General features: G+C 32.1%; 1 protein-coding gene across 2 annotated transcripts in view; it reads left to right on the forward strand.

Moving 5' to 3' along the window:
• LOC143059553 (proteasome adapter and scaffold protein ECM29-like) overlaps positions 1-19,359 on the forward strand; it is a 118,281-nt gene that overhangs the window by 62,582 nt on the left and 36,340 nt on the right. For both annotated transcript variants that reach the window (XM_076233082.1, XM_076233076.1), the window contains exons 21-27: positions 313-414; positions 610-723; positions 1,347-1,439; positions 1,965-2,079; positions 3,056-3,170; positions 5,407-5,475; positions 5,990-6,107. In XM_076233082.1, coding sequence (XP_076089197.1) covers positions 313-414; positions 610-723; positions 1,347-1,439; positions 1,965-2,079; positions 3,056-3,170; positions 5,407-5,475; positions 5,990-6,107 — 726 coding nt within the window. The remainder of the gene's footprint in view (positions 1-312; positions 415-609; positions 724-1,346; positions 1,440-1,964; positions 2,080-3,055; positions 3,171-5,406; positions 5,476-5,989; positions 6,108-19,359) is intronic.

The following is a 19,359-nucleotide window of genomic DNA, read 5'->3' on the forward strand; positions in this document are numbered from 1 at the left end:
TAGCAATTTAACCAAATAGCTTTAATGCATACATAAAACAAACAATTTGATGTGTAGTCTTTGTTGAAGAACCCAAATGAAATATTCGATAATGCATAGCAGAGTATTAAAAATTTAGAAGGTATGTTTTAATGCATTTCTGCTTCTAGTCCTGGAGTAAAAATCTGCTAGGATAATATGATGGTCCTTCTAAAAGTTTATATATTACTATGTAAATCCTTGGAGTTTTGATTTATAAAGATGAAAGAGTGTGTTGTCTTTTGGTTATATGTATTTAAGTGAAAACTAATGTGTAATGTTTATTCCTTTAAGATAAAAGAGAAATGTGTGATGTGTCTCGGCTATCTGTGTGTTGGAGAAGAAAACTTCCCACATCTACAGAAAGTTATGGAAGAGATCATGGATTCTGTTCAGGTAATTTGTTTTATCTATTATTATTTTTTAAATGTTTATTTTAAGGTTGAATTTAGAAATAAGTGGTTTAATTGGTTACAAAGCATTTTAGCCCAGTTTCAAATACCTTAGAGGCTTTAGTTTGTGCCGTTCAGGGGAGACACATCATTGGTATATGAGTACCTGAACTAATTTGTATTTATTATTACACTTCAGCCTAAACAGTTTGAGTTACATATGACTACCGGGGAGGCTTTAGTTTGTGCTGCCCAGGGGAGACAATCATCAGCAGCCAGAGATTTATGGACTGAATCAGAGGAGGATTACAGGGTAAATACGAAATTCATAGTCGATTTCATTGAGTGTGTAGTCAAAGGTAATATCTTTGGTTAGCTTGCTTGTTAGCTGAATCGTGAAGCCATTATTAGGTCAGGTATACTACCCTCTTTTCGAAGTAGCCTCTTCCAACAGACACATATATTGGTTATCTGTTGGACTAGTCTACTCTAAAAGGAGGGTAGTTTATCTGACCTAACAATGACTTCACGGTTCAGCTAGCAAGCAAGCTAACAAAAGATATTACCTTTGCTATACACTCAATGAAAGCTGCTGTAATACGAGAAACAAACTTGTATTATTTGTTGAAAATATTAATGCTCTATCATAGAGGGATTTCAAAGCATATTGTTGATTTATTTTATAGTCTGTAATGTCACTATGATTTTATCTATTATTTCATTAACACTAAACTTATTTAGTCATTGATATGGACATCATTTGGACTTTATCCCTCCAGCCTGATAAGTTTTCCTGACTATATCAGCAGTTAGAATTAGCTCAGTTGTATGATATTTTTTTTTGAATTATAGGTCAAGAGTTAAATGAAATGGACTTGAGAAACTGCTTATTTTCGTTATAGAGTTAAAACAATTTTAAACTACTTTATTTTAAAGAATCGAGTCACAGTGAAGGAAACAAAAGTGGAATGGTATTTAGAGAGTCTACTGAACAAATCCTTGGTTAGCAGTAATCCACATCTCAGACAGGTAATAAATCTCAGACAGGTAATAAACTAAAATTCCACATGGAAATGGACAGGTATTTAGTCTACTGAACAAATCCTTGGTTAGCAGTAGTTCACATCTCAGACAGGTAATAAACTAAAATTCCACATGGAAATGGACAGGTATTTAGTCTACTGAACAAATCCTTGGTTAGCAGTAGTTCACATCTCAGACAGGTAATAAACTAAAATTTCACATGGAAATGGACAGGTATTTAGTCTACTGAACAAATCCTTGGTAAGCAGTAGTTCACATCTCAGACAGGTAATAAACTAAAATTTCACATGGAAATGGACTAGTATTTAGTCTACTGAATGAATTGTTTGACATCAGTAATCCAAATTTTGTTTTTGAAATATCATCATGAATACAATGAGACATTTAAAACAAAACATGAAGCTCAAGTTCACTTTTTATTGCAAGGTTCATGAAGCAAACTGTGGAAATAATTTTAGGTTGTTATCATGAATTACCAATGTTTATTTTTGTTGTAACTTGTATTTACAGGCAGCATGTATCTGGTTGTTAGCTCTCACAAAAACATGTGGACCTGATCCAGCTGTACAGAGTAAATTAAGTCAAATACAGGGAGCTTTCATGAGATTGTTGTCAGAGAATGATGGTTAGTTAAATATATATCAAGTTCATACTTAGAACAGATACTTATGTTTCATGACCTTAAGGTAAAATATTGAGACCTTGCAAGCACTTCAACCAATAATACAGGTACTGAAAAGTAAAGGAAAAAACAAATTTTGAGTTAAACAACACAAAATCATACATGAAGAATTGAGATCCGACATTCAACAAAAGCTTGCCAAATAGAAATTTCATTCAATTCTTTTGGCATGTGATATTTACAAAAAAAAAGAAAAATTGTTTAAATGAACATTATACTGTAAACAACTGATTTTGAAAGGAATTTTGTCTTTGTGACTTTCATGGAGAAAAAAATAAAGCAAATTTAAAACTTGATTCTTTCCTTGTCTTATTACATGAAGAACATTAAATAATCACATAATTCAGTTGCTGGGAATGAGCTTAAAAGGGATAAACACGAAATAAAGATTCATGAAAATAAGATGGTTTACAAAAACCAAAAATATGTGTTGCCTTTTACCTATGTCTGTATGAAATACACTTTGTTTATTATTTTCTCAAGGAAGTGGGTATACAAGTTTATGTTGTTGGTTTGTCTGTTCTTCCTTTCTTATTTTCCTCCTTCTTTTCCTTGTGATAATTCCCCAAAATTTAAAGAAAAAGGAGCAGTAATAGTGAATATTATTTATTATCTCTGATCTGGGTTTGTAGGTAGTGCGTTTGTCAGATTTGTTATTTCTTTCACTTATCATTTTTTTAATGAGATTAAAGATTACACATTAATGATTTTTTTCAATATAAAAAAAGAAGATGTGGTATGATTGCCATTGAGACAACTATAGGTCATCGTACAGCCTTCAACAATGAGCAAAGCCCATACTGCATAGTCAGCTGTAAAAGGCTACAAATGACAATGTAAAACAATTCAAATGAGAAAACAAACGGCTTTATTTATGTACAAAAAAATGAAGAATGCCTGTTTATTAATATATTTTTAGATATAACACAAGACATAGCATCTAAAGGATTAGGACTGGTGTATGAAATATGTACTCCTGAACAGAAAGACTCATTAGTATCTGAATTAGTAGATACACTCATGACTGGCAAAAGGTATGTTCAAAATTACTCTATCAACAACTTCACTTTTTTTTATATATCCATTTATAAAATAAATGAGGAATGTGTCCATAGGGACACAGATGATGTCCAAACTAGTATATAATGTTATAAAGAGACATAACTTAAGAACTGTAAAAGTGAAGCTGCCAAAAATTAAAATTAAACTGAGTTTAGTGGTAACAAGCATAACATACATACATGAAATTTAGCTGAGACCATAGAATGGTCAAAGAGATTGTAACCACTTTTAAGGTAGCACAATACAAAGATTTTATAACTCCAACTCCCAAGTTTTAAAATGTTGTAACTTTCTTAATGATGCTTGAAAATTAATAAAAGTGGTAGTTTTGGATAGCTAACAGATTACTCTTTCAAATTTATGCAATGTTAATATTATGCAACAATTATGTAACCAATTATAATGTTAACTGTGTCTAAAATATTTTTCACCAAATTTCCACTTTCAAATGAAATTAGCTTCTGCATAGGTAATCCTAGAGGGTTGATTTTATTATATGTTGTTCCTATGGCCATTATCTACACAAGGATGTCTCAAATTTCAGATAGAATGTATAGAACAAATTTTACACCTAATCAAACATTATCTTCTTTTATGTGGTAAGGATGTTTACACTAATTAGAGATTTATGAGAGAATGGAATACCATAGGGACAATTTGAGACACCCTTTTGAAGCCCATGATGTGTTTGTTGATTAAGATTTCATTTAAATTTTCTATATAGTTAAATAGATGATAGAGCTAAATTCATTCAAGCGAACTGACCATGATGTTGCCACTAATTACATAATAATTGATTACATAATGATAGTAGAATAAAAATATTGCAACCATTTAAAAGATCAATCTTTTATCGATCTATATATACCTCTTTTATTATTTTCTGTGCATTCATAAGAAAGTTACTGCATTTTAAAGGTTAGTGATTGGAAGTAAAAAAATCTTTGTATTGTGCTACCTTAAAATGTTAAAGATTGCTTTAAATTATCAGTTGGTAGTAAAATTGAATATTGCATTGGTTTTAGTAGATTCAATTACCATTCTGGACAAAAAAAGATAACTCCAATTTTCAATGAAGATTTTTTATTCAACTTTTTTCATAGACAAAGGAAGATAACTCCATATTATTTATTTTTTTACTTATTTGATATTTTGATTTAAACAATTTTTTCATTTGTTAAGAACATAACTCTAGAACAGTAACAGTAGCGGCCCCAAAATTCATTCTTGATCTGTTTAATGTAGTAATAAGTATTGTGTATAAGTTTCTTAACATTTGGTTGACGCAGCCTTAAGTAATTAGAGAATGTAAATGAAAAATTTAGCAATTTTTATGCCCCACCTACGATAGTAGAGGGGCATTATGTTTTCTGGTCTGTTGGTCCGTTCGTTCGTTCGTTCATTCGTCTGTCCCGCTTCAGGTTAAAGTTTTTGGTCGAGGTAGTTTTTGATGAAGTTGTAGTCCAATCAATCTGACACTTAGTATACATGTTCCTTATGATATGATCTTTCTAATTTTAATGCCAAAATTAGAGTTCTGACCCCAATTTCACGGTCCACTGAACCTAGAAAATGATAGTGCGAGTGGGGCATCTGTGTACTGGGGACACATTCTTGTTCCATTTGTAAAGAGCATAGCTCTAGAATGGTGAAAGTGACTCCACCAAAATTCAAACCTGATCTGCATTTAGTGGTAATAAGCATTTTGTGTAAGTTTTATAACATTTGGTTGAGACAAACTAAAGTAAGAGAACAGAAACCAACTTACTTATGTACGTACAGACAGACAAGGGTAAAACTCCACCACGACAGGGACATAAAAAACTTCTTAAAACTTTAAAAATAAAATTATGACAGTATCCATTGACAATAGCTATATCTCAGGCACATAAATAATATGACAGGGGTATCATGTTTGTCAGAGATCAACCTGCCCCCTTATTTGGGACAATGGTGTAAAGGCACAATAAATGATGATGTAAACAATTATATGTCACCATAAAGCCATCAAAACTCAAACTATATAGTCAGGTATTAATAACACAGACATTACAAAATTAGAAATAATTAGAAAAATAAAACTATTGGTCTGATTTTACCTTTGTATCAGAATAAGTGGGAAAAGATATTGATATCTTTGGTAAAATTAGGCTGTAACAAGTGAAACCATTAAATTATATATTGACAATATATTTAATTGTATTACAGGGTAAAGCATGACTTTAAAGGAGACACTACAGTGTTTGAGGAAGGTTCTCTAGGAAAATCTCCTGATGGGTAAATATATATTGTTAACACTGCAGAATTTGTTTTCAAATTTAATTTTTTTTAATGATTCAAAAATAAAAACTAGAATTTTAATTCTGATACATTGTTGCATTATTTGTATGAAGCATTTACAGACATTGCAATGAACTATGTTGCATGAAATTAAAATCACAATTATAAATGTGGGAAAACATTCCTGAATTACAATTAAAAGAGATGTTAGGTATATACAGTCCTCAACAATATGCAATATATCAAAATCTTAATCATCCAGCTGTTTATAAAAGTTGTGGAGAAATTAAACAGAGAATATTAAAATTCTCTAAATAACTTACAGAATAGATAATGACATAGGACAGGAAAATGAACATGTGGCAGTCTTTTGTGATGAAACAGCAAACGCACGGATCTTCATGTTTTGAACACCAGTAAACTACTGTCATATTTCTATTCCATTTACGAAAGAAGTTTTAAAACCTAAAGGAGTTATCTTCCTTTTCTTATGTATCTATTTCTATTTTAGTGGCAGTCTATCAACCTATAAGGAGTTATGTGCCATCGCTAATGATCTTAACCAACCAGACCTTATTTATAAATTTATGCATCTGGCAAATCATAATGCCATGTGGAATTCAAGAAAGGTAACTCCATCATTTTCTAAAAGGATCACAAGTTTACATCTGTGTTATCAGTTTGAATTTACAATAATATTTTGATTTTTATTACTAATATTTTTTCTGTCTATGAAGAAATAACATAAAAAATCTGGTGCACACTGAATAACCCGCATAGCCTGTTATTTAACAGTGTGCACCACATTTTTTATGTTATTTCGAATAGACAGAAAAAATATTACAGTTATTTCTTATAAATTAATTCTAAATTCCATTTTAAACCGTAGAAAACCATGAAAAAACGTTGATGCCGTCATGGTCACTTGACAAAATTATGTCTATGGGCTGATAACACAATAATGTCAGCCAATCAGAAGACGCGTTACATCCAAAATTGAATTATAAAAGGAGGGATAAGTTGTTTAAAGGTAAAAAAATAAAATAGTTTTATAAAATGAAAAATGTTAAGAAACATACTTGAATTCCTAGGTAATAAGATGTATTGTATTGTATACCAGATACATTCATAGAAAAATGACATCTGAAAGTCTCATATCCCTTTTGCATCAAATACAAACTAGACTCATCCATCAAGCTGATCTACACTTGTGATATCACATGGATAGCAGAAAAAGAACCTTGTAGAACTATCATGTAGTTTTAAATAATGTCGTTGGCATATACAATTTCTTTCTTCTTTTATATGATGATACTCAGGTGTCTTATTTTTAGGCAGTTAAGCTGCCTTATGCGAGCACCCTGGATTTGTGTTCTACCCTATAAATGCTGAAATACGTGCCATTGTTATTATCTAGGTGGATATTATGTTATTTATAATAACTTGTTGGACAGTTTTTTCATAATTTTAATTCTGGATTACAAAAAATATGACCAGAAAAACCTTAAATGATCGTCGATTTTCCCAAAAGTTTTGAAATTGCACATAGGAAGTAGAGCACATTAGGTATCCTTATGTAGTTTATTATCCCCTGAGCTTTTGGCTAAGATGTCAAAGAACAAATGTGTGAAATATTTAATCGCCGAAAATCTCTAAAGACAAGTAGTTTAGATTTCCCAAATGGCAAAAGTCGTAGGAATATTGTTTGTCGTCAATACGTAGTCAATTACGTCAGTAGTCTATTAAAATAAGTTCAACTGTTCACGCTGTTGGCGGCAATTTTAAATTAGAAGACGAAATTTTCGTATCTTTTCAATTTGGAGGCAGGGGTTCAAATTAGCAGTGGTCCGAGATCTGCGACCTTCCACTTTTGCAGTCGGACTTTCTACTTGGTTACTAGCTACGCCTGACATGCCCGAAAGAAAGAAAATAAAAAATAACTTTGCAAACATTTTTACCAAAGTCTCCTAATAAACGATCTCAAAACTTATTTTCATCATTATTATTCATGACAGCGATGTTCATTTTGTTCAACCGCTAGCTTTATACAGAAAATCGCCGACAAAATAATGTGTAAATCCGAGTAAAATCGTATCTCACTATCTGTCAAAAACAAGCGGAAGAAGGGATCCCGTAGACCGCCCTACGTCACGATTCATGAATTATGCATATTCTATTTATAGGCTATTTTTAAACGATTCGGTAAATACTAATGCTAAAAATAGAATTTTCTTAACATGTAAAACTATCTTTAAAAAAACGATGCAAAATCATTAACTTTCATGGAGAGTGGTAAAGGGTTATTTTCGTGGAACGTGATCGCGTTTTTTTATTTCACGTTCAACGTGTTTTTACTTTTTTATTACACGTTCAGTCGTGCAAAACAGCTAGGTGTTCAACTTGTTCTGCTTATGTAATTTTTATACGTGCTTCGTGATTCTAATGCTTATTTTGCGTGCTCAGTATTTTTCAAAAAAAAATCAAACACCAGACAGGGATCGTCAACATTGTCAGGAACGAATTAAATTGATTTATGTTTAAACATATTTATTTATAGTGGATTGGGAAACAAGTTTTGCAACTTATATTAATCCCTTTCCACTTTGCGGGTGCGAGTTCTGCCTTGTAGCGGCATAAGCCTACTCTTTTTCGAAATCTACAAGGGTGTCTTTAACGTGCAAGAGATATGGCTCTCTCTTAACACGGGTCAGCCATTTATCGTCCCCTTCCGACGGACTATCATCGTTTCCTCAAGACCATACTCGCAAATGGTGTCGAGGGAGAGCCGAAAATTGAGTTCCTGAAAAATTTCATCCCAAACGGGAATCGAACCAGGAACCTTAAGTGTTAGTAGTCCGATGCACTAACCAAAACACCACGGCTCTCTACAAATTGATTTAATTTTGTTTCCGTGAAATGATAAGGCGGCAAGGCCAATGATGTTGTTCCTTTATTTGCATTTTAAAAGTTCAGAATATCTTAATATACTTTTTTAAAAGCTGTAAATCATTTATATCATAAATGTGTACACACTAAAAAGGGAATATTAAGTAAAACAGAGAGTTCATATATACAAGAGGACAGTGACTCAGTCACAAAAGGTTCACCTTAAAGTCTTTATTTTTTGTGCAACGTTCATGACAGAAATTATTTCACGTTCAACGTGAAATGGTGTCTTAAATAGGAAAATGTTCCGCATTACAGTAGCATATATCATTGTGCCCTCATTAAGCAAATACATATTCCTTTTTAAGATATATATGATATTTCACATATATATGACACACAGTAGTGGTGCCTTAATTATGTTGTAAAGACTTGCAAATGTCCCATGCACGTGATCCCTGGCTTTAAATATACTATGGAGTTAATAATAATTTTATTATCTGCTTAATAGAGTACTTTGATGTAGGCAAATTGAAAAAAACATATAGCTTACACGTTCTTAGACACGAGAAATTTCCTTTACGGGGTGTGAGGGGGTGGTGGTGGGGTGTGGTGCTGGTCTTCGTTTCCCCTGTTAAGTTTTTATAATGAAGCTACATGTTCTATTAGGGCGTTCTACAGGATCACCTGGGCAGTCTATAGGATCCCCTGTTGTCTGAACATTATATATAAACTATAGAACGTTCTATAGGATACTCTATTGTTTGTTAATCAAGTATATACTAAAGGGTGTTCTACAGGATCCCCTGGGCGGTCTTCAGGATCCCTTGTTGTCTGAACATTATATATCTACTAAAGGACGTTCTATAAGACCCCCTGTTGATTGTTTTTCATGTTTATACTATAGGGCGTTCTACAGGATCCCCTGTTGTCTTTACATTATATATCTACTATAGGATGTTCTACAGGATCCCCTGGGCGGTCTACAGGATCCCCTGTTGTCTTTACATTTTATATCTACTATAGGACGTTCTATAGGATCCCCTATATTGTTTATTTATCATTTATATACTAAAGGGCGTTATACCGGATCCCCTGTGCGGTCTACAGGATACCCTGTTGATTGTTTTTTAAATTTATACTATAGGGCGTTCTACAGGATCCCCGTTTGTTTAAAAATATACATCTACTATAAGACGTTCTAAAGTATCCCCTGTTGTTTGTTTTTCATTTATATACTAAAAGGCGTTCTACAGGATCCCCATGGCGGTCTACAGGATCCCCTGTTTTCTCAACATAATATATTTACTATAAGACGTTCTATAGGATCCCCTATTGTTTGTTAATCATGTATATACTAAAGGGCGTTCTACAGGATCCCTTGGGCGGTCTACGGGATACCTGTTGTCTTTACATTATATATATACTATAGGACGTTCGTAAGACCCCCTGTTGATTGTTTTCATGTTTATACTATAGGGCTTTCTATATGATCCCTTGGGCGGTCTGCAGGAAGCTATGGGTGGTCTGCAGGAATCCCTGTTTTTCAAAATAATATATGTACTATAGGACATTCTATAAGACCCCCTGTTGATTGTTTTTCGTGTTTATACTATAGGGCTTTCTATATGATCCCTTGGGTGGTCTGCGGGAAACTTTTGGTGGTCTGCAGGAATCTCTATTTTTCAACATAATATATGTACAGACCTTCTAAAATTCAAACTGACCACACGCACGATACACGCACGCACAATACACGCACGGTGAATGCACGATACACGCACGGTACACGCACGATACACGCACGATGAGCGATGAGCGTTACACGGAGGATTAACGCAAAATGAATGATGAATGATGAACGCACGATACACGCACGATGCACGATGAATGATAAATACACGATACACGCACGATACACGCACGTTGAATGATTCATTGACGACTGAACAACGAACGCTTTTTACATTATTCTCAAAGCTATTTTATTTAGAATACTTGGAGCTGTTTTGCCGATACCACCATAATAGATAATATGCTATTTTGCCAGCTCAGATTCAAATAACTTAATTAAAGTCGGCTATTTTATAGGCACCGGAAACATTTGTGAACTTGGACAGAAGCTCATAACAATCAAAATATAGTGTCTTGATTTTGTTCAGCCTCATCCTGAGAGTTCAAGTTTACGGCAAACGAAGGCGAGACATTGTGTTCCGCGAAACTCTTACTAATTTTATTTCATACAATTAAAAATCAAGATTTTATTTTTATGCATACAATGTCCGACGCATTATATCTACAGAGAGCGACTGGTTCTAGAAATTATCTTTAACAATCTTTAGAACGTGTCGGTTTGTCCTTGATATTGCCGAAAATCAGTGATCCGACTGACACAAGCGAACTGACATAACACCTGATTAAACAATCATACAGATTTCTTTTTTTAAGTTACAAAGTTCCTTATATTATCCATTGTTATCAGAATCGTATGTGTTAATTGAGAGCAAAAGATATTATTTTGTCATAAAAAATTGATTCGTACAAATTAATTAGAACTACCTAAGAAAATGACATTTACTAAATAATTAGAAAATTAGCATTTGTAATACCAAATACTTCATTATATACTTCTGAAACGACTTTTCGTCCTGAATATGCATGAAATGTTTGCCACTGGACGTTTAAACAACCACTGAATAATCAATTAATCAATTTTTGCTCTCAGTAAAAATGACTTCAACGGGCGTATGATATTTTCGACGATTTAGAAAATATTCATTCTTTCATTTGCGCCGATTTCATTTTTTCATATGCGCCGATTTCATTTTTTCATTTGCTCCGATTTTATATTTGCTCCTAATTAGATTTACAGGTACGTTAATACTTGTACATGTACTATACTATATAATACCATTGGTAAAATCTGGTTCATTTATGTTAATTTTGATTCATATTGTTCTGGAACTTCGTTGTAACACGATGGACATATTGCACACTGAAACGAGCCAAAGAGGGCCATACATATTGGAAGGTTAGTGTCCGGAAACATAACAACATATCCTACAAATGTACCATAAAATCGTGTAAAGCCTGAGTCACCACGGATTCTATTGTCAAAACACAGAACGAGCATAATCATGTGGCAGATGTCCGAAAGAAACGGAGGCTAAAGATCTATGGTTACGGTCAAGGAAAAAGTTTGGAGATGTATCTTGTAGGCCTTCTTCCACCTCCCCATGGTGATTCATTAAATTTGTACAAGTGGCTAACGGAAGAGGTCTATAATGATAAATGAAAAATAACATGAGTTGGATGGAGAGTTCTCTCATTGGCACTCATACCACATCTTCTTATATCTATTCACCTGTAATTTACCTGTAAAAATATCGGCGCAAATGAAAACAAAAATCGGCGCAATTGAAAGAAAAAATCGGCGCAAATGAAATGCAGATCACAATATAAGATACAATTGGTGTCTGTTGTTTGTTTGTACAATAAACATACTGAATGTGTTTATATTCCTTTCCAATTTCAAGTATGTAAGAAAATTCATACATATTTTCAAACATCTTAGCTGACACTTCAAATTTCTAGGAGGTGAGATTCACGGGGTTTTACCTAAAACTCTTTGGGAAAATGCAATTTTTAATTCCAATTTGAAACCTAACGGTAATAGATATCCCAAGTTTTTTTTAAATGCATGTCTAATTTGATAAGGAGATTTGAAAAATCTATCTCAATGGTAGTTGAAATTATTCAGTGCAATCATTTTGTGTCCGTCGTTGTCTTTCATGCATATCAATGGATTGGTGTATCCACTGTTTGCTGTTCGTAATCTGTTGTTTATGGCAGTCAGGCCTCGCGATTGATTCCAAAATTTAAGCTCCCACTTAGGTAAATTAATGATCATTTATAGGGGAGGGGCTATATGTTTTCATTAAATCATAAACCGATGCATATTAAATGATTTTTTAAAAATTTAAAAACATATTTTTATGGTAAATATATCTAAATGTCTGGGTAATTTTCCTCTCTAAATAATATTTTTTTTTCATTTTTTAAGGTAATAGTGTTATCAGTTATGTAATTTGACACGTGTCTTATAGTTCAGTGATTTTCGGAAAAATTAACGAAAACCGGCACAGGCATTGTTCAATTATTATCAGTGATCTTTTATTGATTAACTTTGTCTCGGTGTCTTCCTCCTATTCCCACTTTTTTAAAATACTATTCCTTCTTTTCCCACTTGCAAATAACAATGGATGTTTTGATAAATAATTTGTTTTTATAACAATCAAGGTTAATTAGAATTTCACCTAATATTTGCATGTATTTTTTTAAAGCATAACATATTTGATATACACTGTTTAATTGTATACTAATTTCTCTGTAACTATGTATGTTTATGAGAATAAAATATTCGTATTCGTATTCGTTTATGTATAACACCTTGTTTATTTGTTAAAAAAAAATCATCAAAGAAATACTTAAAATTAAAAAAAATATATGATAAATAGATTGGGGTTAGATTTATTTTTAATTTTTTGAATTTGGAACCTAAAAATATGATAAATAGATTGGGGTTAGATTTATTTTTAATTTTTTGAATTTGTACTTCAAAATAAGGAAAAAATATGATAAATAGATTGGGGTTAGATTTATTTTTAATTTTTTGAATTTGTAACCTAAAATGTCTGCTGTACTAATAAATCATAATATAAATAATATTATAACCAAGTATAATCTTAAGATATGGAATAAAAGTATACTCTAAAAATATAAATACTTGGAGCATTAATCAAAGATTTAAAATAATGGCATGGGTGAAAACTGTAAACTTTTCTTCAAAGCATGAGCAATCAGGAAGAACTAGATAAACTCAGAACCGACGAGTGGAACGACAATACACAAGAACTTGTAGAGAACATTCCAACTTTTCCATCTTTCAAGAACACAACGTACAGACTATGTAACAACATACTGGGTTGAACAGAACAGTAACCGTTTGAACCACTACTTAACACAAGGACCAAGGACAATAAATCATCTAGAAGGATGACACAGCAACAGAAGAAGCATGTCATGCATCCCCATCTGAACATCTTTCAACTAATTAAACTTCTAAAACACCCTGACCATGATCCAGTATACAGCCAGTGGGAAGAGAGTGGCCCCCAAAAAGAAGTATGTAGAAATCAACAACAGATTAGACGAACTTAAGGTTAGACACCGCAACCAGGAAGTCACAACAGTTTGGTGATGCAGCCTTCCACCTTCTTTAAGTGGAATAGATTGATTAACTTTAATAAATTTGTATACAGTGATTGTCTTATGCTTCTGCTACAATGTGTGATTTGATTTAGTGCTGTTGTTTAATTTGTTTTATATTATGCTTGCTGGAATCTGCAGTTGAATTTGTGTTATAAAAGTAATAAAATAATTTACTTATATTTGTTAAATTAATTTCTTTCATATTTATTTTGTTTAAAAAAAAACAGAATTCATACAGATGCAAAAATAACTTATAACCTGTTCTCATCATAATAAAAAAACACTGGTCAATTAACAGTTGATTAAAAAAATGTTTGTACAGTACAATCCTTTGTTTGCACAAGTTTTCCTCCTACTCCCACATGAAATTTTACCTTTTCTTACCAGATTTATAAAAAGTGGGAATAGAGGGAATGAACCATTTGAATATATGCATTAAATATCAATCTCAATCTAGATAAGAAATTTGTTTACACTGCACATCACTCTTTAAGCCTTAGTAGCATATTATAACATATAAGTGCACTTATGAGTCCTTATAGCCGTGTTTAGACGCACCATTGTCTGCTCTTTGGTTGGATTGTTGTCTCTTTGACACATTCTCCATTTCAATCCTCCATTTTATTCAATCAGTTGTGATTCTCTTTATCTCTGTTTTATGTTTTTGCAGACAAAAACAATTCGCAGAATTAATCTAAAATAGCAGACATTAAACTCTTTCTTTTAAAAACTTTTAGCATTTTAACATTTTTTCGAGATTTAACCATTAGCTTAAGAGCATATTTCCCTTCTTTTAAGAAATTTGGCTTGATACCGTATGGAAATTTTTGTTCCAACTATTATGAAGAAATTAACGACTTTATTAACTAGATAAATATTCAACAAAAATAACGTTTTTTCTTAAATCAATTTCTTTTAACAAAAATAGAATTGTTACACAAATGTAGGAAGAACCCAATTTTGTATTCCTTATCTCTTTACCGAAATCTGCATATCTTTATATTTTGAAACATAAAATATTAAGGGTGTCTGCTCAAAGGACAGAAATGTCCAAGAAACCGAAATATTAAGAAAATGTCGAATAATTCAAACCCATTTGTCTTTTAAATTTAGCACATGAAGATATAATTTTTAGCACATATACACATGTACAAATTGATTTTGTAAAAAAAATCACTGTCGGTCTAAAACTGTATCGCATGCCCATAAATGTCCTAAAGCTTTAAATGTCAGATCATGAGGGTCTGAATGGGGATTCAGTATTTCTGTATTCTATATTTTTAGGCAATTTGTTTTATTATTCGTTTTACCTTTTGTCGACCATTCTTTATTCCATATATTCTAGTAACTCATCATTTTCTTTTCTATTTGTCTGGTTATTTTTTGTATTCTTTATTTTTTTCTCTATAATTTCCTTCTATAAACCCCCATTCACACATGTATAATGGAAGACGATAAACATTTTAGTATACATACCACCCGTTGTCACTTTCACCTGACATACAAATCACATATTGTTATGACGGCCCGTTATTTCCACCTGGACACAGGACTTATATAATATATATATTACGTAATAATAACGGATATAGTAAATTCAGTAGAATATAACATTTATCAACGCACTGACTTCTTAAATGTATTTTGAACTGACAATTGTAAATAGTATTTTTAGTTATTTTAAAACTAAGAATGAAAATCGGGAATGTGTCAAAGAGACAACAACCCGAAAAGAACAATTGACAGCCGAAGGCCACCAGTTATATTTGCTAATGTTTTTGATTCGAATAAGGCAAAAGCCATGATTGTATTTTCAGAAAAACTCTAAACTGGTAATGAGAGTTTAGCGACCTTGACTTGCTAACAGCCCTAGCACTGTCTCTAAACATTGTCGAATTTAAGAGCCTATATCAATTAAGGGATATGCTACCTAGCTTTTATCAAAAATATACATTTCAGAACCAAATTTTGGCTTCTTTATATTTATACCAAAATTGAGTTCAAGGCAGTATTTTGTCGAAGAGAAGTATTACCCAAAGTGCAACATGCGAAAAGAAGTTGCATTTCCCTTATTGTTTTTAGTGATGTGACTAATCTTTCGAAGTTACGTCACGGAAATATATCTTAAATGAAAAATGTGCAACTGGGTGCATCCCTAAAAACAAATTTAAAAAAAATGCTTTATATACTGACATTGAAACAAATATACTCTTTAATTAAGATATCCCGCGTTTTATAAACCATCGCACTCCATTGCGCCAAAGTCGTCAGCTTGAGTTGTTCGTGGAGCGTTTTCACAAATTCTGGTATTAATACTTTGTTGTTTCCAGTTAATCGCCATTTTGAATACGTGTTTTAAATATTTATATATTTAAATGATACTTGTCCACACATGAACATGTTGAAGCTGGTTACGAGGTTTCAATACATATTCGTACAATCGTTCTTAAAGTTTTTTAAAATACGTGTTGAAGTTTTGATAACAAGAAAAAGATGTGGTATGATTGGGGATGAGACAACTCATCGCAAGAAATAAAATGACACAGAAGTTTTCACCATAAGTCACCCCACGGCCTTCAACAGTGAGTAATGAACACACCACAGTAATTATTTCATAAATTATCTCATACAATATGTTAAACAGACAATTTGTTTTAAAAAAAATGAGGAAATAAATCAATAAAATATTCCTGTTGATACTATCTTTTGATTGAAAAAAGCTTCTGTCCAAGTTTGATAAAAAGCCAGGACAGTTTATCAATCTAATAAGTGTTTTTAAACTTCTTGATACTATCTTATGATTATTAACAAGCTTCTGTCCAAGTTTAATAGAAATCCAGGATAGTTTAAGAAACGGTCATTAAAATTTCAAAGACGCCGACGGAATGTAGGATCGCTTAGTCTCGCTTTTTCGACTAAAGTCGAAGACTCGACAAAAAACATACAAATCAGATTTCTTTCTGACGTACGGGCGCACTACGCTTTTTTATACGCCCGTCAACATTTTGATGGGACGTTTTATGGTATACAAATGTCCGGCGTCCGTCCGTCCGCATGTCGCACTGTAACTTGAAAACCGCTTATCCATTTCATGAAACTGAACATAGTTGTTTCTTATGATGGTTTTCGGAATTTACTCATATTTTTAGTGAAACCATTTGTATTTACACGCATCTTTGTCGGAATTAAAATAAAAACAAAACACTTATAAATATATATATTCCTTTTGTCTCCGTATATCTTACATAAACATTTTAACAAGCTGACCACACTCTTATTTATAAGTTGGCGCACATCAAAGTCGTGCTCCTATGGAAAACAATTTTGTTGCAAACGAAATGAAACAACAGCAACATTATTTGTCCTTTTCATCATTTTAAATAAGAACAACACATTAATTAAATGTTTGAAGCATAAATCTTTTCGATATAATTGTTTTAAATCACTTAAAATAAAAAAAAGATCGTCATTGTTTAATCAGTTGCTATATATATATATGTTATTTGGCACGTGTCAAACGGCTCATTGATTTTCGGCATATCAAAGAAAAACCGGCACGTGTCTAAATAATGTTGAATATCTCGTTTATTTAAGATTATTTTTCTGTAAAATTTGAAATTTATGCATTAAATATCAATCTCTAAAATGATATATAGAAATAATACATATAACAGCACTCCTTCTATTCCTTAGGGGCATTGTATAGTCAAAGACTTAGAGCACTAAGGATTCCTTAGCAGTGTTAAGACGTACCGGAAAAAAAAACAACATCCGTCATTCTTTAATAATCATAGAAGGTTAACAACTAGTTTGTTTCCCGGCCGTTATTGAAATTCTTGACAATACCTTAATATTTGTATGTTCCGAAGGCATACTGAATGTTTTACGGAGGGAACCAACCTAGTCAGTAACAACGTACTATTGTGAATTATTTTTCGGATAATAATCTTTTAGACATACATTAAAAACGGTGTCATTGATAGGCAACCATGAACACAATGAAAAATGAATACGTGAAAGTGTTCCATGTTTATTCCATTCAAGTAAAGACTTGTTATGATAATACCATATATTTAACTAATTTATAAAAAAAAACACAAAAAAAACCCCAAAAAACAAGATTATATCTTTAACTTGTAAATCCAATTTCAAGTTTTAAAAGTTCCTCAATTTAAAATAATACATGATATATTTGCGTGATCTTATATTTGTTTAATTAAAATAATGCCTTCAAATACATGTAATGTTTATTTTTATTCAAATTTCCACAAAACATTTTAGCTTAGTTTAAATGAAATTCAGAACAGAGAATTCAAACACTGTTGAAGAGAATATACATATTCGTGTTAATTCGCCTCAGTTTAATTTGTTAATTCATGTTTGACATTTAACATTTTAATCCGTAATCCATATTTACCCGACAATCTTGTATATTGTATTTTCTCAATGAAATAACATAACGTGCATGTGACCATCAGAAACTAAGACAAAAATGATATTTATAATGGTATTTATCAAAACTTAAATATTTCGAAATATCTTAGTAGCATAGGAATTTGCCAAATAAGCGAAGAATTATAATCTACCTAGGATTTACAACCAAGGATTTGTATAGTTTCTTTTCAATAAAATATTGTTGGTGTTTTTGGCGACTATAGCAGCAACATTGCCGTTATTAAATAAAAATTTTAAATTTTCGCTATCTGATAATTATAGCCGCGGGTTAAAATGTTCATTAAAATGTATAATATTATACTATAATGGGCATTTTAGAATGGCATGAAGTTCATCTTCAATAGTTGAGCTACAACACATGTCATCTCGTGGACTTCTTTTCTTTCATACTTTCCAGTTTCTATTTTTTTGGTGGAGCTACCCCACATTTAAATTTTGCAGACAGATTATTTTTAACAAATACCAGTTGGCCAACAGTATATTTTTAAGTCCATTTCGCTCAGTTGAATAGAAATTCCAATTTTAACTCTTCTGTCGTAGAAATGTCAATATCATGTTATTGTTTGTACGTACAACATGTATCATGATATCAAAATATGTCAGTCCCAGCCAAGCTTCACAGAATAACCACAAAATCTTTACAGATGATAAAATATTTACACAAAAAGTCATGAATCTGTATGAACTCAACGTTATGTACGATGAAGTTAATTAAGAGTCTACAAGAAAGTAAGTATGACTGTAAATTTTATTTAAAGTCGGAACATACATATATATTATATATATATACATATACTTTAACCGCTCTATAACCGACTATCATATAAAAACCGCAATGTACGAACGTTACACAATTAGAGATGAACGTTTCACAAATGCACGTTATCTGATCTACACAATTATACACGATTGACGAACGCACGATACACAGTTAAGAATGAATGATTGATGAACGCACGATACACGGTTTAGAATGAATGTTTGATGAGCGCACGATACACGCACGATACACGATTAAGAATACACGATGCGCGCACGTTACACGGAAAATACACGGAACGATGAATGATGAACGCACGATTGGTACACGCACGATACACGCACGATGCACGCACGCAACACGCACGATACACGATGAACGCACGGAATAATGGTCAGTTTGAATTTTAGAAGGTATGTACTATAGGATGTTCTATAAGACCCCCTGTTGATTGTTTTTCATGTTTATAATATAAGGCGTTCTAAAGGATCACCTGTTTTCTCAACATT

Source organism: Mytilus galloprovincialis, chromosome 1 (genome assembly GCF_965363235.1).
Source record: "Mytilus galloprovincialis chromosome 1, xbMytGall1.hap1.1, whole genome shotgun sequence".
Taxonomy (NCBI): Eukaryota; Metazoa; Mollusca; class Bivalvia; order Mytilida; family Mytilidae; genus Mytilus; species Mytilus galloprovincialis.